Source organism: Macrotis lagotis, chromosome 1 (genome assembly GCF_037893015.1).
Source record: "Macrotis lagotis isolate mMagLag1 chromosome 1, bilby.v1.9.chrom.fasta, whole genome shotgun sequence".
NCBI lineage: Eukaryota > Metazoa > Chordata > Mammalia > Peramelemorphia > Peramelidae > Macrotis > Macrotis lagotis.
The window spans coordinates 909,552,745-909,578,290 of record NC_133658.1 but is presented as its reverse complement, the minus strand read 5'-3'; the positions used below and the strand labels follow the sequence as shown (position 1 = coordinate 909,578,290).

At 42.4% G+C, this 25,546-nt stretch overlaps 2 protein-coding genes across 2 annotated transcripts; both read right to left on the bottom strand.

The window, feature by feature from the left end:
- Positions 1-1,602: 1,602 nt before the first annotated feature.
- Positions 1,603-13,059, bottom strand: LOC141509733 (uncharacterized). The gene is made up of 5 exons (XM_074219481.1): positions 13,017-13,059; positions 12,823-12,897; positions 3,923-4,075; positions 3,618-3,755; positions 1,603-2,310 (listed from the first exon to the last, which is right to left on the bottom strand). The coding sequence occupies exons 2-5, from the start codon at positions 12,824-12,826 to the stop codon at positions 1,892-1,894; spliced, it is 714 nt and encodes a 237-aa protein (XP_074075582.1). The 5' UTR covers positions 12,827-12,897; positions 13,017-13,059; the 3' UTR covers positions 1,603-1,891.
- Positions 13,060-13,762: 703 nt separating this feature from the next.
- Positions 13,763-21,328, bottom strand: LIM2 (lens intrinsic membrane protein 2). The gene is made up of 4 exons (XM_074219479.1): positions 21,154-21,328; positions 14,636-14,785; positions 13,954-14,088; positions 13,763-13,824 (listed from the first exon to the last, which is right to left on the bottom strand). Exons 1-4 carry the CDS (start codon positions 21,326-21,328, stop codon positions 13,763-13,765), a joined length of 522 nt encoding a protein of 173 aa, XP_074075580.1.
- Between the last annotated feature and the right edge of the window lie 4,218 nt (positions 21,329-25,546).

The following is a 25,546-nucleotide window of genomic DNA, read 5'->3' as shown; positions in this document are numbered from 1 at the left end:
TCTTATCTCTTCCCCCTAGCCCTTTTCAGCCCCTCTCACCACTCAGGAGGTACAGTATGGAAGTACCCCAGCCTAAGTAGAAGACCCATTCAAAGACAAAGTGATCCATGCTTGGGAGAAACATTATCTGTATGCCCACCATGAAGGTGCTCTGACCAACAAGGCCCAGGAAGGCTGCAGGAGGAATTAGATGGTATCACCAACCCAGAACAACATGTATCCAGCCTCCCAAAATTTCTTGACCAAGCCCCATAAGGACACTGTAGTCTAGGTGTCTTACCAGTGGCAAAACTCCAAAGAGCAGATAAAAGGTAAAAGGATGTCTTATCATTCACTGCATTGATCAGTATCAGGAAGATGTCCACAAGAGCCAGGAAGCCTGTTACAATAGCTATGCCCATCAGAATTTGGACTACTTTAGTTAAGTCTGGAGAGAGGCAGTGATAGCAATAGCCAGTCACAAATACGCACACACAGATCCCCATGGACATTCTCCTGTGCCCAAATGCCCCCCCACAGCAAATATCCCCCTTAGACTAATGGAACCCAAGTTGCTTAAATCATATTCAGTAGGTTTGAGGAATCCTCTTTCCCCTCCCACCCAACCTACCTTTATTCCCTTCTCCATCTTCGTTCTCCATCCTCCCATCTTTGTCCAACCTCCATCCACCATCTCTCTTCTCCATATTTATCCCTGTCCCCATTCACATACATTACCTCTTTCAATATCCTTAAACCCCACTTTCTGCCCTCCATTCTCCTCCGTAACCCCATGTACCTGACTTCAGAATGTCCTCACATATTTTATCCCCACAGGGTTTCCATAGGCCCATGTAGAGATCAGTGTGAGACACTTCAATCTTCATCCAGTACGGCAAAAACACAGTGAGAAGGAGAAGCATAAAGCAAAGGGTGTTTAGAGTCATTTTGAAGGTCACAAAATCCTCTGTATGGTGGAATGAATTCCATTCCCCTTTCCTCATTTTCCACTGAGTACAAGAAAAGCAAGGTCCTTTAGGGCCTTTCCCCTCTTTCCTAGTCCCTCAGATTTTCCCCTGGGTACAATAGTTGTATTCTCCCCCTAGGCTTCTTTCATCTTCCCCACTCCCTCTGGGGCCCCAACTGTCATAGAACTTTCCAAAGGCTGACATCACTGACAACCCCACTCCATCCCTCCCCCCCCCAACTTCAGGGCAGAGAAAGGGGAATGCAGTAGGACTGGGAGATAGAAGGAGGTCCTGAGTGCAAATCTGGCCTCACACACTTAATAATGACCTAGCTGTGTGACCTTGGGCAAGTCACTTAACTCCATTGCCTTACAAAAAAAACAAAATATTTTTAAAAAGATGAGAATGGGCATAGATATGGGGTGGGATGAGTTGGAGGTGACTTGTGGAGAATGGTGAAAGTGAAGTTAGGCATGAGGAAAAATATGGGTTTAAGTTTGGAGTTAAAGGAAGTGGGGTTTGGAAGAGAGTTGGGTTAGACATCAGGTTGGAGTTAGTGAGCAAGTTGGGACTGGGTTTAGAGGTAAGGATGATGGCCAGTTATAGAGAGGGAGTGGGATTGGAGACTGAGATGATAAATGGACCAAACAGTGGATTGAAAAAGAAACCGCAGGCTTTCTTTAATGAGAACTTCATCTAGAACATTGACATCTGTCACTTTTAAATCATTAATCTCAGAAAATCTTCCTTGTTCTCTTAAGGGAATGGAGACAGATATCATAGAAAATGCAACCCTTATCTTGCTGGGGGGTGGTGGAGGAAACCTCCAGCAGAGGACTAGAAGAAGTACTCCTAAAAGGCAGTATTTTTTGACATCTTTAATATCTAGTTGGTGAGTTATAAGGCCATGGGGGAACCGTTGCTGAGATTTTGAGAGCAAGACTTTACAGGGCTGTTTCTTTAAAATTGGGGCTCTGAGATCTGGGGGGATCAGTGGGACTTGGGGAATTCATAAAGATTGATTGAACCCTAAAACCCAAGGGGTATGAAGAGGTTTTAGTGTGTTGGGAAAGCCAAGGCTTCTCATAACCCCAGAATCTGCTAGATGTTTTAGAAAAGGGGTGTTTTTGATTCCAGAGTTGTGGGTTATTCCCTGAAGTCAGAAGTTTGGTCCTTGGGATCCAGAGGAGACCATGAGTTCTGGAAAGTTTGGGTGGTTTCTTCTGTAAGGCCTCAGATTGTTCAGTAGTTTGGGAGGTCTTGGAAATGTGTTGGACTACTGAGCTTTGGGAAACCAACTGCTTCCCTACAGGCTGTATCAGAGAGGTGGAGAAATTAAGATGATGATAGAAGATGAAGGTCCCTGGGGAAAGGAGAGGTACCAGCTATACTCTCAGGAAGTATTAGTCAACTGAATTTCCTTTCTTTTCTTGCTTTGGCCCCTATGCTCTGCTCCAACAATCTCATTGTGATCACTCCATATCCCTTCTTAATCTCTCTTCCCATCAGTACTGTCTTGTTAACTCCACCTCTGTCTACAGCCTTGGTATTCTTGCTTCAATATGCTGCTTCCCTGTCTTCACTACACCACTCTACAGAAAATACTAGCATTTCTATAGTGGGTTTGCGAAGCAGTTTGCAAATGACTTGTTTGATCCTCCTGACAACCCTGGGAAGGAAATACTCTTAATTACCCTCCTTTTACAGACAAGGAAACAGACTGGAGAGGTTAAGTAACTTGTCCAGGATTACACAACTACTCTGAGGTGAACCCAGGTCCCTCTAATTTGCAGCCTGCACCATATAGCTGCCCCTTCTTGGTTCACAACCGTCCCCTCTATCCTCCTCTCTGCATTTTCCTGCTCTACTAATTCCTTCTCCGCCTCCCCCTCCACACTTCTCCTTTTCCCTCCTTTTATACCCCATCTAGGTTCTCTTCCCTACCCCTAGCAACAGCCTCTATCACCGTTCTCGATTTTCCTCCTTTCTACAGCCCCTTGAGCCCCATGAAGGGGTGTTTCATGCCCTTCCCTCTCATTCCGCCTCAGTCCTTCCCCCCTCGCCACTTCATTCCTTCCTGCCTTACCTGTTCTCCCCACTTGCCACCCCCCCTTCTCTCCTTTCCCCAGATCTTGTTCTTCTTCACACTACTGTTTCCCGCTGCTGCAACCTCCCTTCCCACGCTCTCTCCAGCATCCTCTCTCGCCTTGGCCCTGCATCCTCTCTCGCCTTGGCCCTGCATCCTCTCTCGCCTTGGCCCTGCATCCTCTCTCGCCTTGCCCCTGCATCCTCTCTCGCCTTGGCCCTGCGTCCTCTCTCGCCTTGGCCCTGCGTCCTCTCTGGCCTTGGCCCTGCGTCCTCTCTCGCCTTGGCCCTGCGTCCTCTCTCGCCTTGGCCCTGCGTCCTCTCTCGCCTTGGCCCTGCGTCCTCTCTCGCCTTGGCCCTGCATCCTCTCTCGCCTTGGCCCTGCATCCTCTCTCGCCTTGGCCCTGCATCCTCTCTCGCCTTGGCCCTGCATCCTCTCTCGCCTTGGCCCTGCATCCTCTCTCGCCTTGCCTTTCCCCCCCTCCCCGCCTCCCCAGACTCTTGTTCTCTTCTCCCGACCCCTCCGATGCCGCCCCTTCCTCCCTTTCCCGCCACCCGCTCCCGGCTCCCGATCCCAGGCCGCACCGACTGCGATGTAGACCACTGCGGAGATTAAGAGCAGGCAGGGCGGCCAGTTGAGCCTAATAGAGAAATCTTTTAATAGGAACTTGAAGTGGTTCAGCAACATGAGGAAGAACACGAAGGTGAGCAGTTCTGTGACACCTGGAGGGGAGCAAAGGAGAGTCAAGCCTGGGGGAGTGTGGCGGGAGGGGACACAGCTCCAGCAAAGCCATTGGGCCAAAGGATCCTAAGAGACGCGCAGAGCTCAGCTCTGGGTTCACCCCCTCCTACCCCCCACCCCCTCCCCGGGCCCCGGAAGGACCGCGCACCGAGAATCAGGCAGATGAGGCTGGTGAACATGGGCATGGCCTGTGTCATGGAGCCAGACAAGAACCCGGTGCACTGCGCCGGGAGACTCAGCACCAGCGGCACGGACAGCGCCAGCGACAAGATCAACGTCACTTGACAGACTTCGGCTTGTCCTGGAGAGGAGAGCAAGGCCGGAGCCTCATGAGGGCAGGGTTGAACAGGAGAGGGTACGAGCTGGAGGGGAGCATACGGCCAAAGACCTGAGGATGCGGGCAGGGAAGACGGTCAGCGAGATGAGGGTGGAGTGCGGGAAAACAGAAAGGAGTGCAGGGAAACGCATTTCAGTTGGTGAAACAAGAGGGAGACCAGAAAGAAGAGTTGCTGTGGAGGTTTTTTTTAAGGTACATGAATTACAGTAGGAAATAAAACTGCTAATGAGGAACCTCAATTTTCTCCTCTCAGAACTAGATAAATCTAGCTTGTCATTAAAAGCAAAAAAAAAAAAAAAAAAATGGAGGGGCGGGACAGTGGATAGATTACCGGCCCTGGAGTCAGGAGGACCTGATTTCAAATCACATTACCTAGCTGTGTGACCTTGAACAAGTCACTTAACTCCATTGCCTTGCAAAAACAAAAAAAAGGAAAAATAGTGAATGTATCCTTTTCAGATCATAATGCGATAAAAATTTTACTTAAAAGGAAACATAACCATCTAGATTAACATAGATGAGATGGGGGTGGTTAGATGGCGCAGTGCATAAAGTACCGGCCCTGGAGTCAGGAATACCTGGGTTCAAATCCGGTCTCAGACACTTAATAATTACCTAGTTGTGTGGCCTTGGGCAAGCCACTTTAACCCCATTTGCCTTGCCAAAAAAAAAGCCTAAAAAAATAAAAAACATAGATGAGATGGAATTAAAAAAGCTTATTTTGTAAAAAAAAAAAAAAATTGAATCATCCATAAATGAACTTCCTTAAAAAAAAGCATCAGGACCAGATGAATTTAGAAACGAATTCTATCAAACATTAAAAGATCAACTATTCCAAAAATTTTAAATTATTTGGTTTAATAGACAAAGGAGTCTTACCAAACTCCTTTTATGAAACAAATATGGTGCTGACAATGAGAACAGATAGAGCAGAAATATAGATTTATAGACCAATTTCATTAATGAATATGAATGCAAAAAATATAAATACTTGTCAAGAGACTAAGACAATATATCACAAAGATGGTGCCGTGGATAGAGCACTGGTCTTGAAGTCAGGAGTATGGGAGTTCAAATCCAGTCTCAGATATTTACTAGCTGTGTGTGACCTTGGGCAAGTCATTTAACCCTGATTGCCTTGCATTCAGAGCCATCGCCAGTTGCACTGGTTCCTATCTGGCCACTGAACCCAGATGATTCTAAAGGAGAAAGTGAGGCTGGTGACTTAGCACAGGCTCCCTCTTACTCAAATCCAGTTCATGTACTTGTCATAGCATCACCTCCCTGATGTCATGGTCTTCTTCAAGAATGAAGAAAGGCAACCATTACAATGATGTGTTGTGACTAAGTGACATTTATACCAGCATACTAGGGATGGTTTAGTATAGGGAAATCCATTAACATAATTATGTCAATAATACAACTAACAGAAATAAGTTTACTTTTTTTTTAAAGTTTTTACAAGGCAATGGGATTAAGTGGCTTGCCCAAGGCCACACAGCTAGGTAATTATTAAGTGTCTGAGGCCAGATTTGAACTCAGGTACTCCTGACTCCAGGGCTAGTACTCTACCCACTGCACCACCTAGCCACCCCTAATAAGATTATTTCTATTAAAACATGGGAAATAATGGATTTTCCCTTAAATTGATAAAAAAAAAAGCCCATCAGCAAGCATTATTTGTAATGGGAATAAACTAAAATCCTTAAGATCAGAAATAAGGATACCCATCATCACCAATATTAAATATTAGAAATGTTAGCAATTACAATAAGAGAAAAGAAACTGAAGAAATGAGCAATGAGCTAATAAATGAATTCTTTTTGCAGATGATAGGATGATATTTTTGAAAATTCTGGGAATTCAACTAAAAGCTAGTTGAAACAATTTTAGCTAAGTAGCAGGATATATAATCCACTTTTCTATATATATATCACCAAAAAAAAGATATACTATCATAGTTGATTAACTATAGATGGCATAAAATCCCTAAAAGTATTGCCTGCCAAGAGAAACCCCCGGGACTACATGAAGATAATTTACAATCATTTTTTTTTACAAATAAAGTTGGATTTAAATAGAAAAATTTTGTTTGTGGGTTGACAGAATCAATTAAAAATGGCAATTGTACCTGAACTACTTATTCAATGTTATCCCAATTAAATTACAAAATTTTAAAAATGGGCTAGGAAAAAAATAACATTTCATTTGAAAGAACAAAAGGTCAAAAATATCAAAGGAATAATGAAGAAATGTAAAGAGAGTAAGTTTAGCAGTACCAGATCTTAAACTATATTATAATCATCACAACTATGTGGCATTGGCTAAGAAATAGGTGAATTGGTAGAACAGACTAGACATACAATACACAATAGTAAATGATTCTATTAACCTTAGGTTTGACAAATGTAAAGATTTAAGCTTTTGGTATAAGAATTCATTATTTGATAAAAGCTTGAAAATACTGGAAAACTATCTGGCAGAAATTGGGAATAGATAAATATCTTACACCATTTACCAAGATAAGGTCAAAATGAATACATAAACTAGATATAAAGGGAGACATAAGAAAATCAGAAGAAAATGGATTTATTACCTATTAGACTTTTGGACAGGAAAAGAGTTTATGAATAAAAAGACATAGCATTGTGAAATATGAAATGAATAATTTTGATTACATTAATTTAAAAAGGTTTTATACAAATAAAATCCAATGTAATCAACAATAGAAGGAAAGCAGAAAATATATAGAGAACTTTGTCAAATTTATAAGAATACAAGTCATTCTTCAATTGAAAAGTAGTCAAAGAATATGAACTTTTTCCTTTTTCTTTTTCTGTGGTTTTCGTAAGGCAATGTGGTTAAAGTGACCTGCCCAAGGTCACACAGCTAGGTAATTATTAAGTGTCTGAGGCTGGATTTGAACTCAGGTCCTCCTAACTCCAGGGCCAGTACTCTATCCACTGTGCCACCTAGCTGCCAGAATAGATAATTTTTTGATGAAAAAAAAATTAAAGTTATATGGAATCATATGAAAAAATGCTTGCAAACTAAATTATTTTTAGATCTCACAATTATCAGATTGGGTTAAATGATTGGAAAAAATGACATGTTGGATGAAAGTGAGAAAATGAGGACACTAATTCACTGTTATGGAATTGTAAACTGATTCAACCATTTTGGAGAGCAATCTCGAATTATGCCTAATGAGTTATTAAACTATCTATACCCTGTGACCCAGCAATTCCATTTTAGTTCTATTTCCTAAGGTGATCAGAAAAAAGGAAAAGAGCCTATATGTACTAAGAATAGTTTGGGGTTTTTTTTTGTGGAGGTAAAGCACTGGAAATTTACGGGATGCCCATCAATTAGGCAATGACTAAACAAATTGTGATATATAATTGTGATGGAATATTACTATGTTGTAAGAAATGATGAACAGGTTGACTTTAGAAAATATGGAAAGACTTGCATGAAACAATGAAAAGTGAAATGAGCAGAACCAAGAGAATATTGTATTCAGTAAGAACAGTGTTGTTCAAAGAACATCTACGAATGAGTGTAGTAATACTCAAATCACCTACAAATGAGTGTAATAATAGTAATACTCAGATCAACTACAAATCATCTACTCAAATCAACTTTTGAAGGAAGATGCAGTCTACTTCCACAGAAAGAACTGATTAGAAATATGCAAAATATTGTTTTTAAGGGATCCTCTGAATAAATTATATATATATATATATATATATATATATATATATATATATATATACACACATGGATCTGTGTTTGTCAAATGATGGCCTTCTCCAGTATGAGGTGAAGGAGGAAGACATTTCTGAATTTAAGATGTAATAACAAAAAGAAAAATAGGCTTTCTATATTCCTTTTCACACACACACACACACACACACACACTCTCACGGAACTGACACCCAAAGCAGAGAAAAACTGAAAACCAATTTCCCTAATGAATATCAGGGAAATTTTTTTAAATACTGTACAGAAGATATCAGAAATATATCACAAAAAAATCACCTTATAGGATTGATACAAGAATGCAAGGCTGGTTCAATATTAGCAAAACCATCAGCATAATTGACCATATCGATTACAAAACCAATAATCATATCTCAATAGATATGGGAAAAAGCTTTTGACAAGATACAAAAGCCATTCCTTTTAAAAACACTTTGAGAGTATAGGAATAAATGGAACTTCTTAAAAATAATAATGCTTGTTGATGGTTTTAGTTATTCGTTACTTATCTATAATGGGGATAAGCTAGAAGACTTCCCAGTAAGATCAGGGGTGAAGCAAGGATGCCCATTAATATCACAATTATTTAATATTGTACTTAAAAATGTTAGCTATATCAATAAGAAAAGAAAAAGAAATTAAAAGAATTAGACAATGGGGGAACAAAACTAGCTTTGCAGATGTTTTGGAGGTATATTTAGAGAATACAAGACAATCAGCTCAAAATGAAGTAATTAAGAATTTTACAAAGTTGCAAGATGTAAAGTAAAATAATTTTTTTACCAAAAAAAGACTGTCAGCAAGAAATAGAGAAATTCCTTAAAATAAAGATAAATAATATAAACTACTTGGGAGTCTACCTGCCAAGACAAACCCAGGGACTATATAAACACAATTTACAAAACACTTTTCACAGAAAGCCATAACTAAACAATTGGGAAAATATTAATGGCTTCTTAGTGGGCCAAGTCACCCTAATAAAAATGACAATTCTACCCAAATTTATTCAAAATTATTTCACAGATCTAGAAAAAATAAAATTTATCTGGAAAAACAAAAGTTGACGAATATAGGGAAGTGATGGGAAAAATATGAAAAAAGAGACCTACCCATACTAGATCTCAAATTATAAACCAGTAATCATCAAAATAATCTGGCATTGTCTAAGAAATAGAGTGATGGAGCAGTGGAACAGACTAGTCAATAACCACAGTTATCTAGTATTTAATAAACAGAAAGATCCAAGCTTTAAGATCCAAGTCACTATTTGACAATTGCAGGGACAGCTCTGTAAAGCAGTTTGGCAAGATACTAGATATAGACCAACATGAAACATTCTGCATGAAAATAAGGTCAAAATGGCTACATGATTTAGACGTAAAGGGTTCTATCATGGACAAATTAGAGGAATGTGAAATAGTTTACTTGTCAATCTATGAATAAGGGATAAATTTTTGACTAAAGATAGAAAGCATTATGTATGTAAAATGGATAATTTTGATATTAGCATAAAAAGGTTTTGTACAAACAAAACCAATGCAGCTAACTATTCTCCAAATTACTATTGATTCAAGAAGTATAAATTTAAACAGCTCTTGAATATCACCTCACATCTATCAGCTTGACTAATATGCCAAAAAATGTGGAAAATTGGAATGCATATACACTGTTGGTAGAGTTGTGAACTGATCCAACCATTTTGGAGATCAATTTGGAACTAGAGCCAAAGGGTTATAAAACTGTACACACACCCTTTGACCCAGCAATACCACTTCTGGGTTTGTTCCCAAAGATATTTTTCACAAAGGGAAAAGAACCAGTTTATAAAAAAATATAGCAGCTCTTTCTGTGGTGATAAAGAATTGGAAATTGAAGGGATTCTCTATCAACTGGAAATCAACTGAACAAGTTGTGGTATAAGCTTGTAAAGAAATACTATTGGGGCGGCTAGGTGGTGCAGTGAATAGAGCACCAGCCTTGGAGTCAGGAGTACCTGACTTCAAATCCGACCTCAGACACTTAATTACCTAGCTGTGTGGCCTTAGGCAGGCCACTTAACCCCATTGCCTTGGAAAAAAAAACAAGAAATACTATTGTGCTATAAGAAATGATGAATGGGATGCTTTCAGAAAAACCTGTAAAGACTTAAATGAACTGATGCAAAGTGAAGTGAGCAGAACCAGAGTATGGTATACAGTAATAGCAATATTGGGTGATGATCAACCATGATTAGCTTTTCTCAGCAAAATAATGATCCAAGACAATTCCAACAGACTCTTGATGTAAAGTGCTATAGACATTCAAGAAAGCACTGAAAAAGTCTTAATGCAGATCAAAGCATACCATTTTTCATTTTACTTTTTACATGTTTTTGTTGTTTTCTTTCACAAAACAGACTAAGATGGGTATTTTTTGCTTGATCGCATATATATATATACATATATATATATATGTATATATATATATATATATGACCTATATTAAATTGCTTGTCCTCTGGGAGGGGTAGGAAAAGAGGGAAAGAATTCTGAACTCAAAATTAAAAAAAGCTTGTTAGAAATGGTTTTACACACAATTGATAAAAATAAAGTATTATCTAAAAAACAAAAGAAAAAGAATGTACACTCAGTCTGGGGTCTGAAGATATAGGCTCAGAGCCTAACTTTGCTGATGTTTTTTCTTCGATATCGAGGAAGACTATGCCATCAGGAAGGTGATTCCATGACAAGCACATGAATTGGATTTGAGTGGGGGGAGGCGTACTAAGTCATCAGACTTACTCTTGAATGACCTTAGGCAGGTTACTTCACTCCTAGCTGTATTTTACTTTTAGCTCTAAATCCCATGTTCCTCCTCTCAGGAGTCTTTGGTGGCTTCCACTTTTTTCAAAGATAAAATAAAAACCATTTATCTTGGTCTTTAAGACCCTTTATAACTGAACTCCTATTTGCCTTATTTCAAACTCCTCTCCTTCACAAACTCCAACTTCATCCTAACTGAACTCATCATTGTTCTTTCATCTTTTCCTATGTTTGCTGCATCCATGTGCTCTTTCCCCATCTTTAAGATCTGTAATCAATCTGCAAACCTTTCACTCTCTGTCATCTCCCTTCAGCCAGAAATGGTCCTTCCTTTCTCAAATTTCCCCAAAAATACTTAGTTTTAATGTCTCCTTTGACTTTTAATTCTTTTTCCACTAAGATTAAAATAATTGATCCTAGTTTGAGGAAAACCTAAACTGAGACTTTCTCCAACACTCATTGACTTGTGTGAGTTTGGGCTGTTAAGTCACTTATTTCCACCTCAGTTTTCCCAGCTAAAAAATGAGGGATCATGACAGCACTTCCATTCAAGGTTGTGGTGAGGAACAAATTGAAATATTTGAAAAACACTAAGCATGGGGTCTGATGCATAAGAAGTCACTGAATAATTGCTTTCCTCTTTGTCTTCCCTTATATAAACTTCACCCTATCCATGGCAAGGAGATAACCCTTGCTTTTTTTTCAAGGCAATGGGGTTAAGTGGCTTGCCCAAGCCCACACAGCTAGGTAATTATTAAGTGTCTGAGGCTAGATTTGAACTCAGGAACTCCTGATTACAGGGCTGGTGCTCTAGGCACTGCACCACCTAGTCGCCCCTAACCCTTGGTTTTTAAAAAGACTCTAGTGACAGAATGAAAGTTCTCAGTAAGTGATTAAAGTAGGGGGACTTGAAATCAGGAAGACCTGAATTCAAAAATTACCTCAGACACTTTTCATCTGTAAAACAAGGATTAAAGAAATTTCTCTTCCAGGTTATTTTGAGAATGAAAGAAGTCATCTGTGGGAAAGCACTCTGGACACAAAGTATTTTATCAATGTAAACTACTATTATTAACATAATATTTGAATTATATCAAGTATAAATATAATTAATATATCAACAAAACAACTTATGTAATTACTTATCTATATCAATATAATTATAATTAATATTGTCAATATTCATGAGAACAATAATGATGATGATTTATCTGATGACCAATCTTATTAAGTTCAGAACTTACCCTAAGTTGGCAGCAGGGTGGTGAACTTTTTGGCCCAAATGACTCTCAAAGGCCATCTATAGAATGATGTTGCCTGTATCTCATTTGTACAGGGTTGTCTGAATGATGTCTTCCCACATCAGACTCTGAGCTTCCTAAGGACATGAATGGGGGTTTTCCCTTTCTTTGTCTCACCAGTGTTTATCATAGTGCCTTTCCCACAATAAAGAGATACTAAATACTTGGTGAGAACTCTAGAAGGATTGGGCAGGGTTGGACCCTCCCAGTCAAAATCACAGATCCTTGAAAGCAAAGAATACATTACTTGCCATGATTTTTTGTTTCATTTTGTTTGTTTTCCCTTGTCCTGAGCATAGGGTCCCAAACTCTTAATAAATGACTGTGGAATTAAGTTAAATTGTTCCTAAAGTTGTTGGATTGCCCACAACTATATCATAGTCAGTTTTTCACCCACAGCAGTGACCAGGTGGGTTAATGAGGATCATTTAGGGGGTAGGGGAAGAGAAAAAATGGTTTAATCATACTAGAAAAAACTAAACATGATTGATGATGTGAAGTTGATGACTCAGAGAGGGAGATCTTGGAGAGGTCAGCTCCTGAAGAGGTGAGTCAATTGTTCCCAAGGAGTTATTGGACAAACATTAAACAATCAGTAGTCAGGTATGGAAGGCAAAGGGTCAGTTTGGAAGGGCAGGGATCAGCACCTAACCAATGCCATTTGTTACAGGTTGGAAGTAACTTATCATAGGTGAGATGTTAGAAGACATTTGTCACCAGTTAAGAGTCCAAAAGAGATCACTCACACATGAGGGGATGGGGAGATTGAGGTTTGTGAGGTTCAGAGGTAATAGAAGGAGTCCAGAAATGTAGTGAGGGAGGTGAAGATGGGGATGGGAGGCCTTACCCATCTTGCTGAAGAATTTACATTGTTTCTTCACACATATGATCCATGGGCTGGCATATACCAAGGTCTCATGTTCTTGGTGATAGAAGAGAGCCCAGTATGGGAAAAAGAATGTTAGGTAGATGAACAACAAACTCTTAAAGGAAAGGATCCCAGGGATGCTTTGGAGCCATTTAAAAGGCATCTTGGCCCACCTTGCTCAGCACTACCTTGATGATGATTTTTAACTGTATAGTTCCCCAGACACCTCCCTCAACTGCCATGGAACTCTGTCCCCCAGACCCCACCCACCTTTTCAAAGACCTGGGTATCTCCATCCCTCAATCCACCCCTACCCTATTCAGAGGCACAGACATCTTGATCTGCAACCCTTCTTTCAGAGACCCAGGCATCCTGAGCCTCAGACTCAGTCTTCCAGGTTTCCTGACTCCCATTGCTAGCTCCCTTAGGGATTTAGGCTTGCTTATCTTAACCTCATTCCAATAATCCCTGAGAGACTCTAGTGACCACTGGGATAAATATTGACTCAGAGTCCACAAGTGGGCTTCAGATTAGTTTTATTAGAAGTCAGAATAATGATTTCCATTCTTCTCTTCCTCCCTGCCTCAATCTAGCTCCAGATACTCAGACTCCTGTCCCCAAATTCGTTGAGAGCCCGAGATTTCAGCTACTACGACTGAGTCATGGCAGGGAAATCAGGTGTCTGAGTTATAGTTCTCACCCCTCCCCAGATCCAGATATCCCAAATGTGTTAGCCCCAGCTCTACCCCTTCTCAGACACTCAAAAATCTAGACCACCCTACCCCTACCCCTCAAGGACCCAGATTTCCTGTTCTTTCAGTCTTCATTTATGTTAGATCCAAATGTAAATGAAAAGGGGGAGTGTACTGTTGGGGTAAGGGACAAGGAGTATCCAGGTGTCTACGGAGGACGTTAGGACTCAGCGAGGCCCTGACAGGCGACGACATTCATGCATTCGGTAGGCACACATGTAAAATATTCCTGCAAAGACAGAGGGTGTGAGGGAACCCAGACCAAGGATCCAGACCCTCTTCATCCCCACCACTTCACCACAGTCTCTCCCCACACACCCTGCCTGATTGTTCCCTTCTCAACCTCGTCCACAATTACCTGCAAAGAAGGTCATGAGCAGAGACACCCAACCCAGAATGTAGGACCAGGAGAAACGCCAATCACCAAAGCGTCGGCCCAGGAAGCTGACGGTGACTCCAGTGTAGATGGCCATGGCAAGAAGGACGAAGAGAGCTGAGATATAACCAGAAGCCCAGGGGAAGGATGAAGGTAGGGGTTGGATGCAAATGGGAAATGTTAGAGTAAAAACTGGGGTGAGGAGAGAGCATGAGAGTTAAGACAGCAATCGATATAGGGGTGAATCTGGAGCTGCAGTTGGGCAAAGGAATGGGATTGTGTAGGAGTTAGAGATGAGGTATTGATAGTATCAGGAATGCGGGTAGGGATAGGGTCATTGACTCATTCATGGACGAAGTGTTGGAGTTGTCTGTAGAGAATGTGATTGACAATGGGGATGGAAATGGAACTGGTGATAGTTTTGTGAATGATTATAAAGGATGAGAAAATGGAGCTAGATTTACAACTAAAACTAGGATCTCTCATTCTAGATTCAAGGATGAACTGGGGTGAGAGTTGAGAGGGGAATGGCATATGAATGAGGACTGATAATGGATCAGTGTTGTTAGGTTTCCCACTGATGTGAGTTCCAGTTGGGTGAGGACTTTAGACTAGGCCAATGCCAAGGGTGGGGTGGGAGAGAAGGAAGAAGTTGTTCACTTACTGGAAATAAAGAACATGATGCCTGCTGAAAAGGGGCGTGTGAGTCGGTGGAAGGAGGGCAGCTGGGCAAATGCCAGGATCCCAATGACGATACCCGCAAAACAGCATAGAGCAGCCAGGATCATGAAGGCCCGGGTCGCATTCCAATATGCTATTCAAGGTTCAACAACTGCTCACTTCCTTCATTCTCAGGTTCCAGCCATAACTTGTTGGGGTATTACTGGGATATGGAGTATCCAGACACCTTTCTCCCTCACTCCCGCAACTCCATCCCCTACCTTTTCTCTTACATTATTCCCCACTCCCCAACATATCTTACTGGACCATTAAGTCACTGACTCCTCACTCCCATTGCCCATTCATAACCTCTCTCAGCTCCCCTACTCTTTCTCCATCCTCTAGCATGATTTCCCCATCCTCCATTCGCCACCTCAAATATAAATCTTAACTCACTCTGTCTTCATTATTCCCATCAATATCCTGAAAATGTTTTTTTTTAATCCAAAATTACCAATGACCTTCCCATTACTAAATCCAAATGACTTTTCTCAGTCTTCAGCCTCTGGAGTACTAGTCAGACCCTCTGTCCTCTCTTCTTTCTTTACACATTTGTCAAAATATCTTCCTGATGTTCCCTCCCCTGCTCATAGTCCTCCAGTGGTTCCCCATTACCTAGAGGGAAAAATATCATCCACCCAGCTCAGTGTTTATTTTAAGATAATAAGATAATAATAAAGATAATAAAAAGTTAAAATCCTATAGAGTCTGAAAGTTCACCAAGTACTCTCCAAATCCAATGTTATTTGATTTTCCCAGGCATAGGAATAGATCTCTTTAGGCCTATCCCTCTCATTTTACAGATGAAGAAACTGAAGTCCGGAAAAGTAAAGTGAGTGACTTGAAGTCCCCTGTTATTAAATGGCAGATTTGGAAACCAAACTCAGGCCCTTTGATCTGTTCTTTTCACAAAGCTCCATGATTTATAGAGATTTGTCTTGGATCACACAGCTGGTATGACATGAGGCAGGATTAGAACATAGAGCCAACTTGAAGGGCCCCCTTTCCTGCCTTTTTTCTCAATGCTCCTCCCATATTTCCAGCTCTATTGTGTGGGGAGAACTTTCTCAACTTCACCTTATCTCCTCTGGTTCATTGCCAGCTCGTAGGTCATCCCCATGACTGAGAAAGCCCTCTCTCCTTGCCTGTGTCCTCTCTTCCTGCCCAGCTCAGCCTAGGCACAACCTACATGGAAACCCTCCCTGATCTTCCAAGACTGAAGTGTTCTTTCTCTCTTCCTGTTTTCTCAGAGAACTTGACTGCATCTGGTCATCTTTTTGGTGATATGCTTCTCCATGTTCAGCAAGATTATTGCTAGATTGAGCTCAAGGCTTTCCTAGGATAGCACAATTGGTTGGATATTTTTTCTTCCTCTGACATAGGTCTCTGAGAAGACAAGGTCTCAAATAATTATTAATTCTTATTCTTATTCTTGGTTCTTGACACTAACTGAATATATGACCCTTGTGAAGTGATATTTTTCTCAATAATTCAGATTAAAGGCAAAGATAGCATGCTTGTTCAAAGATGGCCAACACCACACAATAAAGTCAGCATCCAAAAAAGATATTGACCAGCCAGACCAATGAGATTAAATCTCAATAGATGAAATGAATGAGGATAAATGTAAAGTTTTATACTTGGGTTCAAGAAGTCAACTTTCCTGGGGAAGATAGAAAAGGTTTGACTGAGTAACTGTTTGAGAAAAATCCAGGTTGTTGGGTTTTTATTTTAATTTTGCTTTTGTTTTTAGAGGACTGCATGTTCAGAATGTATCAACAATATGATGCTGTGGTCAGAAAACCAATTGTTTCCTTAGGTTTCCCAAAGGAAAGCCTCATGTATAAAACTAGATAGTTTACAATTCTGCTGTTCTAATGATAACAACATTTGTCCTTTATTCTCGAAGAAGACCATGAATCAGGGTGGTGATGCCATGACAAGCACTTGAATTGGATTTGAGTAAGTGGGGACTGTGCTGTCACCAGCCTCACTTTCTCCTCCAGAGTCATTAGATCCAATGACCAGATATGAATCAGAATGACTAGAGATGGCCCTGGATGTGAGGCAATCAGGGTTAGGTGACTTGCCTGACCTAATAAGTGTCAAGTGTCTGAGGTGGAATTTGAACTCCCATCCTCACCCCAAGGCCAGTACTCTATCCACTGCTCTATCCATTGTACAATATCCTAGTAAGACTCATCTAGATTTGGGTAACCAAGGTAAAGGGCAGTGATGAGCTCAACAGTGTCCCAGAGATGTCCACCAGAGTAGTAAAGGACCTTGAGTCTATGGCAGATGAAGGGACATTAAGAGAAATGGACACATTAAAAGAAGATTCAGGTTAGCCTTGTCAACTATCTTCATATATCAGCTTAATCTCAGAGGGCAGAACCAGAGGTTATGGAAGAAAAGTGCAGAGGTAGACTTAGGCTTGACAATGAAAGCAGTCCCAAAGTGAAACAGATTGCCTTGGGAGGTAGTGAGTTCCCTGATCCCTGGAGGTATCAAGAAGAAGCTAGAGGACCCCTTATCGGGGATGTCCTAGGGGGGAGATTCTTTTTCACGTACTGGTTGAAAGAGATAGTCCAGAAATCTTTATTAGTTCTGAGATTCTGTGATACTGAGAGATCCCCTTCCCTCCCCCAAGCCTCGATTTCTTCTACAAAATGGTAATGATGATAACTACATTTACATAACATTTCAAGCTTGCAAAACACTTTACATCTCATCTGATGCTCACAAAAATCCTGAGAAGTTGGTACCATTATTATCTCTATCTTACAGATGGACGCACTGAGACTGATTCTGAAGCACAATTTGAACTTGGGTCTTCCTGACTCTGAATCCAACCCTCTATCTACCATTCCTCCCAACTGCTTCATACTTGTTCCAACTTCCTCACAAAGCTGTTAGGAAATGTATAGAAATATGATGTCATTAATAAAACAAATGTATTGAACATCACATTAGAAGAAATGATAACTCTCAGTAATAAGAATAAAAACAGGCAGGGCGGCTAGGTGGCGCAGTGGGTAAAGCACCAGCCCTGAAGTCAGGAGTACCTGGGTTCAAATCCGACCTCAGACACTTAATAATTACCTAGCTATGTGGCCTAGGGCAAGCCACTTAACCCCATCTGCCTTGCAAAAACCTAAAATAAAAAGAATGAAAACAGGCAATATTTATATAGCCTTGTTCAAATATATTAATTAGCTTATTTGATTCTCCTAATACATGTAGCCTTCTCTGGTCACCAAGTATTTGGTAAATATTTGGGGGGGGGGGTTTGGTTTTTTTTAGATTTTTCAAGGCAACAGGGTTAAGTGGCTTTCCCAAGGCCACATAGCTAGGTAATTATTAAGTGTCTGAGGTCGGATTTGAACCCAGGTACTCCTGACTCCAGGGCTGGTGCTCTATCCACTTTGCCACCTAGCCGCCACTATTTAGGTAAATATTACCTCCTTGCATCCCCATAAAAATCTGAAGTTGGAAAGACTTGTACTTTCTCTGTTCCATAGAGAGAAGCTGTAACTTGGCAGGTAAATTGATCAAGTCCAATTCTAGAATTCAAGATATAGAATCTGAGAATCTCAGAGTGAGGAGGGATCAAAATTTTAGAGTAAAAACCCTCATTTTGCAGATAGGGGAATGGAGGCACAGAAATATAGAGCTGGAAGTAAAGAAAAAGAATGGAACCTAGTTCTTCTCTCCTTGGGTTATCCTGCAGTCCAGGATTTTTTTTTTTTGAGCTGTAAAGATCTGTGTTCTAAGGCTATTGCCAGGTTGCATCATCATGTTCTTCTCCCCACCCCGACCCTATCACCATTTCTTGGGTTTCTTGCTTCCCTTCAGGTCCCAGCTGATATCCCATCTTCTGTAAGAAGCCTTTCCCATCTCCCTTATTGCTATAGCTGACCACTGGACCAAGAAGGCGAAGCAGGAGAAAGTGAGGCTGGTGACCTAGCATAGCACCTCCTCATTAAAATCCAATACATATGATTGTCATGGAATCACCTCCCTTGATGTGATCTTCAGAAATGAGGGACAAACATCTAGCACCTACCCTATGAGAGTCACCTCCAATTTACCCGGGGCTAGCTTGTTGCACCTAATTGTTGGGGTGGTATCTCCCACCTGGGATTTCATGAGCACAAGAGCTGGGACTGGTTCTTGCCTTTCTTGGCGCCCCTGCATTCAGCACAGGGTCCAACCTGTTCTCTGCAACTGGACCCTGTGTCCTCTGTACTTATGGCCTACCTGGCTTACCAGCTGTTTCCCCTGGATTGATAGGACTTAGTTCTGTTTTTAATTTTGCCTATTTCTCTCTGTTTATTTTCTATCTTTTTCTTTGTCTCCATCTGTTTCCCTAGAGGATTTTCCCCTCCCCATCTCTCTGTCTCTGTTTGTTTCTGTCTCTTCTATGATCCTTTCCCTTCTTTCTTTCCTTCCTCACCCATCTTTCTCTTCTTTCTCCTTCTCTTCTTGTTATTTTTCCTCCTTTTTTCTCCTCCTCCTCTTTCCCTCCTTCTCTCTCCCTATTTGTCATTTTCTGTCTCTCTATGTCTCTATCTCTGTGTTTTCCTGTCACTTGATTTTTCTGCTCTCTTGTTTATTTCTGCCTCCCTCCCTGCCCATCTCTGTCTCTCAATCTTCCCATCCTGTCTCCTTCATGTCTGTGTCTATATCCATCCCCTAAATCTGTTTATCTCTGTTTCCCTATCTCTACCTTGATGTTTTGGTTTCAGTTGCTACCATCCTTTTTGTTGCCATCATAATCCTATTTCTATTTTCCTTGGTTCTCAATCTCCCTAGATCTGTTTCTCATTCTTTATTTCTTCATTCTGGCTGCCTTTTACCTGCATACCCACCTCTCAATCAGTTCCAGGATCATTCGTTACTTTAATGTACAAGGATAAGCAGGCTGCAAAGTAGATTGTGATGGTGGTAGATATATGGCTAAATCTATATCTATAAGTTTTTATATATACATACACAAACATATATATACCAATTGTTTCAGGGAAATTTAAGGATGGAAAGCACCCCTTTGACTTGTTGGTAAGGAAGCAAAAAGGAAAGAAAAGAGAAAAAAGAAAGGAAGGAGGGAAAGAAAGAGGAAAGGAGGGAGAAAGAGAACAAAGGAAAGAAGGAAGATTTTACCCTTTATAAGAAACCTTTCTCATTTCCCCTAATGCTAGGAAGGAAGGAAGGAAAAAAGGGAAGAGACATGAAACAAGAATTTATTGCATATTTACTATTATGCTAAATGCTTAATATAAATAACATTACAATATGTATGTTGTATATATAATGTAGGGCACTGTTATCTCCATTTTATAAATGAGAAAACTGAAGTAGACAGAAATGAAGTGACGTGCCCAGGGTCACCCAGTCAATAATTGTGCAAGTTCAGATTTGAACTCAGGTCTTCCTGACTTCAAGTGTTCTGCTCTTTCCATTGTATCACTAGATCCTCAGCTGGGGATCCGGGAGTGGAGGTGTTCATGATAGAGGACTGGGCCTCGACAGAGGCAGAGATGAGAGATAGAATGTCCTGGATTGGAGACAGGTGGTTACGTAGTTTGGTTGGAATGTTAAGTAGGTGGAGCAGAATAATGGGAAATTACCTGGGAAAGATGCTGACCACAGGTCCTGCTTAGAGAATTTTAAGTGGAAAGTAGAGGGATTTGATTTATCTTCTAGAGGCAATAGGGAGTTACTGCAACTTCATGGACAAGGGAGCTGGGGGATGGATCTACCTAATGAAAGGGGTTTAGTATGGTCAAGGAAAGTTTGCAGAGCTTTTGCCTCCTAATGTGGTGGAGAATGAGGAGGAGAAACTGAGGTCCAGAAAACTGATGCTGCAATGGAGTTTTTCCTACCAAAGATAACCTCATTTTTAAAAATGAGTGGATCAAGCAACAAATCATTTCATCTCTGTTTCGGTGGCCAGATATGCTCCATGAGACAACAGACAGCAGACTCAACTGTCTTGGTCCCAGACTCCCATTCTTTTTTCCTAAGCCATTGCTTCAGGTGAAAAGACTGAGGCATCTCTCAGTTCTAGGTTTCATTGTCCACTCTAAGGGCCCTCCCAGGTTTGACCTTCCCTGTCCAAATACCCCTCCTGGCTTTGACCTTCTCTATTCTAAGACCCTTCCAGCTTTGACCTTCCCTGTTCTAAGTCCTCCCATTCCTATTTAAAGGGTATGCACAGCTTTGACATTATGTTCTAAGACTCCTAGTTCTGAAAATCTCATAAAAGCCCCCCACCTCTGATGATCTGCAAAACTTAAGCTCCCCAGCCTCTGAATCTATCCACCCACTCTGTTTTTTTCTGCTACTGCCCAACCTGCTCTATCCAGTTAGAGCCAAACACCCAGTGTCTTAGCAACCTTTTCCCAGTAACAGGGTCCCAGAGGTGGACACCCCACCCGTTACCAACCCCAGCCCTCTTACCAATACTTTCAGTCTGCAGGTAACACTTGTTGCTGAGACAATAGCGCCATAGACCCTGGTGGGCGAAGGCCCCAGATAGCCGGTACTGCATCCAATGATCTGTAGCTGTGGCAACCACAAGGAGGATATTCCCCACCCAGGCACAGAAGAGACCCCCACCCATGAAGCTGTACATGGTGTCCTGGGAGAGGGGGGAGGGAAGAGAGGAAGAGGAAGAAGAGAGATGAGGTCACTATGAAGATTAGGTGCTTGACTAGATGGGTAGATTCTTGACCTTGTTGGTACTGGGGACCTAAGGACCTTGGAGACCCAGATCATCCAAAGGAGAGAGGGTGGGGGCAGAGGATATTATGTCCCAAGAATGCCAGGGTCCTTATCGATCTCATTTTGGGGGAGTGGAGATAGATTCTGTGTCTGAGAATTTAGTAGCAGAGTTGTTATATGTCTAGGTTCTTTAGAAAAATAAGAATGGATGGAACAGAGAGGCACCTGGTTGAATGGTGCTGGGTTGGGAGGAGGCAGGATTAGCCAACTGAATGTCCTAGAAGGTATGAAATGCCACATACCTGAGTCCTAGAGAATTGGGACCCTGGAGTCTAATTATCTAAGTCCTTGAGAGTTACGGAACTAGTATGTTTGGGTCCCTAGAGGGGCAGGGGTAGACACTGAGGCATCAGGTTGCCTGGCTTTTGAGAGGGAATGGACTGGGTACAAGTTTCTCTGGATATATGTGTTATTAAGATACTTTGGTACCTGTGGGGGTCCAAAGATGCAAGATACCCGGATCTCCAAGGGGGAATGTTAGATGCCCTTCTCCTTGAGGGGGTTGGGACTTGAGTGGTAAGACTTGAGAGACTAGGGATCTTTTATCAGACAGAGAGGATATCTTGGCAGTTCCCAAGAGACCTGGACATAAAAGATGCTTGGGTTCCCTAGATATAAATCCCTGGGAATTCAGGATACTGAGACCCTCAATGAGGATAGGGGTTGGATTCTGTCTAAATCTCCTAGTATAGGAGCTGAGGCTTGGCTCCATACCTTGGTCGATGAGATGGTGCTGAAGCCACCGATGATCACGTCCTCCTGATGCAGACTGAATCCCAGTCTAGTCCTAGCCCTTCCTGAATGCCCTCCCCTGGGGCCCCCCAAATCCCTTAACCCCTCAGGACAATAGGCCCAGGAACCAGTAGCTTCTAGTTCCTGTAGTTGCTGAGTTGGCGAAGCAGGCCCTAAATGAGAGTTGCTGAGACAACTCTTTTGGGGGAAGGGTAGGCCCCCACACACAGCTCCTCAGGCCTTCCCCCTGCCTTCCTTTGATGTCCCTCATCTGATCTGTGACCCCCCTAGTTATCTGCTCCTCCCAGCTCCAGAATGCTTGCCTTTCTTGGTTAACCCTCTGCTGCCTCCATTTAAATAACCAGGACTCAAAAATGACCAATCATAACTTTTATTATTGAACTAGGCAACTAGGATGCTCAGGTTTCTAGAAGGTCAAGAACGAAGGGATTAGGGAGTCCCCATGGGGTGGGGGCAGTGCTTACAACATCTGGGTACTTTATGGGAGGCCAAATTAGGCATTATTGCTGAAGTTTAGGGCACCACTAGACATATTTTGAAGAGAACCTTGGGGAAAAGGTGGTACCACCAGATGCCCAGACCTGCTGGACAAATGGGGCATGAAGCCCCCATCTTTGGTGTTGGGGCCCAGGGACCTCCGGCCAATGTCAGAGTTAGGGATGGGAGTGGGAGTGGGAAATGGAAATGAAGATAGTAGTAAGGTGGTGGTTATGTGGGTGGGAGTGTGCTAGGAGATGGGAACGAATTGGGGCTGGGATGTCTAGGACTGGGTTTCCAGAGGAGACTAACTATCCCCTTCACAGCTCCCCAAAATCTGTGAAAGGATTCCAGATGCTGGAGAGAAGGTATCCCTTTAGGGTTGGAGGGCCTGAGCCTCTAGGCTGTCCTCCTCCCTAGGGTCCAGGAGCATGTTCTCCGAGCAGACTGAGGTGGCATCTTGGGGGTCTGGCATGGTAGAACTCTGGGATTCCTGGTACTCAATCTCCCAATCTTCAGTAGTTGGAGACCTTTGATGGGGATACCCACCAACAGAGTCATCCTTGGGCTGTGGTGGAGGGGAAGGAGGTCTGCAATGCTGGTATTTTCTCTCCCACCTCTCTGAGGGTGGCGGGATAGAGGTGGCAAAGGCTCTTCGCTGCTGGTACTTGCTCTCTCGTTCCTTCTTGGGTTTTGCCAGAGGGGCAGAGGGTCTTCGGCGCGGGTACTCGCTCCTCTCATCCTTGAAAGAAGGTTGAATGTGTGAAGGTCGTACCCTTCGACTCTGCTTGTTGGTATCTACAGTGGATTCCAGCCCTTTGCCACCCTTGGGCCACATCTCCCCTGAGCAAAGAGTTTCCCTTTGGCTCTGCCTTCTGACCCAGTGCTGTTTAGGAAGATCCTGGGCCACTGGATGATCTGAAGCTAGTGGCTGTACACAGCATGGGTTAGGGTGGCAAGGACAAAGAGTTGGGCCAGGTCTGAGGTTGTAGGCCCCAAGAAGAGCACTGTGGAGAAGGTAGGAGAGAGCATCCAGTCGAATGGGTATAGTGACAGCAGCCATACCCTCAGGAAGCTGGGGCAGCACAGATCCTGGTGCCACCACTGGTCCAGGCCTTACTTGGCTCAGGGCCAGGGTCTGGGGGACAGGGAAGGAGTCTGGTGACTTCTGGGACTCAGAAAGGCCAGTCCTGCAATAAGAGAAGGACAGAGGTCAGAATATCACCTTAGGGAAGGGAGAAAGTAATTAGAATGCACCTTCTTTGGGCTTCAAAGACTGCTCATTTGTCCTGTCATTGTCTCTATCTCTACATAAGGTTCCTAGAACAAGAGATGTCAGAGCTAGGAGGACCCTTCGAACAGGGGATGTCATGGGGTAGCTAGGGGGCACAGTGGATAGTGCACTGAGCTCAAATCCGTTCTCAGACACTTAATAATTACCCAGCTGTGTGGCAAGTCACTTAACCCCATTGCCTTGCCAAAAGAAAAAAAAAAGGATATCAGAGTTGGGAGGGTCCTTAGTTCAGGGTATATCAGGGCTAGAGGAGATCTTAGAGGAACAGTTCTAAACGTTTTTGGTCTCAGGACTCCTTTTCATTCTTAAAAATTACTGAGAACTTCACACAAAAGCTTTTGTTTATGTGGGTTATATCCATCAATATTACCATATGAGAAATGGAGATATCTTGGTATTATTACGGAAATAGTTTCCACCTTTCAGACCCCTTGAAGTGGGTCTGGAGAACCACAACAATCTTAAAACAGGGAACATGGAATGGCTTTTAGACAACAATGAATTTAACCTGCCCCCTTCTTTCCCTCCCCTCCCCCAATTTACAAATGGGAAAACTGAAGCCTAGAGAGAAAGAACTGACCAACTTCTTGTCAGGAAGGCAAGTTTCCTTGCCCACATTGGTGTGTGCACCTGGGTCTGGGCCTGGGATACTGTAAGTGATTAATAAATGTGTTTTGCTCTGCTGATTGAGTAAAGGTCCCTGAGGGAGTTGAGGGTACAGCAGGACCCAAACCCACGGCCCAGGGGCCAGGATTCAGTTCTAGATATACCACACCTTGCCTCCCTACAAGCCTGTCTCTCAGGGCCCTTGCTGTCTCTATCACTCCTTCTGTTTCTAGGGATCTCTGACCCTCATCTTTAACTCAGAAAGTCTCTAAGTGTTTGTTTTTCTTGGGCTTTGCTCACCCCCCGGATTCGGACTTCTCCCTCCATGGCTCCATCTTGGAAAACAAGTCTCTTCTCAAGCTGGTCTCCACCTCCAACTGCGAAAAAAGAGGTAGACTGGAATCCCTCCACAGGTTTGTTGGAAGTAGGCCCATGGGTGGAGTCTTTCCTTCTCCCTCCGCCCCCCCAACCCCTCCAGCACCCCATTTTCAGTCTCTCTGAGGGACATAGGCTTCAATTAATCAATCAATCACTAAGCATTCCTAAGTGCCTTTTGTTGGCCAGATAAATGATGAGGGATTGAACAAGGGAAGTTCAATCTGAAACATTCTGAGGAGGAAGAGACTTCCTCATTGAAGTACTTCAAGTGGACCAGAAGCAATTTGAGAGCAGGAACTCTGTTTTTGCCTTTCACACAGTGTCTGGTTCACTCGCTGATTGCCGACAAAACATACACAAGGTAATGGAGTGAGGGAGGGGGGCGCAGATCAAGAAAAGACCAAATGCAGGTATTGTTCCCAATCTGAACTGTGAAGGATGCTGGGGATTCTGAAAGGTGGAAGTGAAGAAGACTATACCAAAGTAGTACACAGACAGGCAAGAAGAGAGTTGCAATTTGGGTTATAAGAAGCCCGGTTTGGTTCCCACTCTATAATTTGT

What these genes read in the sequence shown, in the direction of transcription:
- LIM2 (XM_074219479.1), bottom strand. Translation starts at nt 21,328, where the DNA reads ATGTACAGCTTCATGGGTGGGGGTCTCTTCTGTGCCTGGGTGGGGAAT. An exon ending in CCTGCAGACTGAAAGTATTG is followed by an intron (nt 14,786 to 21,153) that starts GTAAGAGGGCTG and finishes AACCTTGAATAG; the next exon opens with CATATTGGAATGCGACCCGG. An exon ending in GCTCATGACCTTCTTTGCAG is followed by an intron (nt 13,825 to 13,953) that starts GTAATTGTGGAC and finishes CTGTCTTTGCAG; the next exon opens with GAATATTTTACATGTGTGCC.
- LOC141509733 (XM_074219481.1), bottom strand. An exon ending in CCTCATCTGCCTGATTCTCG is followed by an intron (nt 3,756 to 3,922) that starts GTGCGCGGTCCT and finishes GCTCCCCTCCAG; the next exon opens with GTGTCACAGAACTGCTCACC. An exon ending in AGTGGTCTACATCGCAGTCG is followed by an intron (nt 2,311 to 3,617) that starts GTGCGGCCTGGG and finishes TCCTTTCCCCAG; the next exon opens with GGACCTTCATCTTCTATCAT.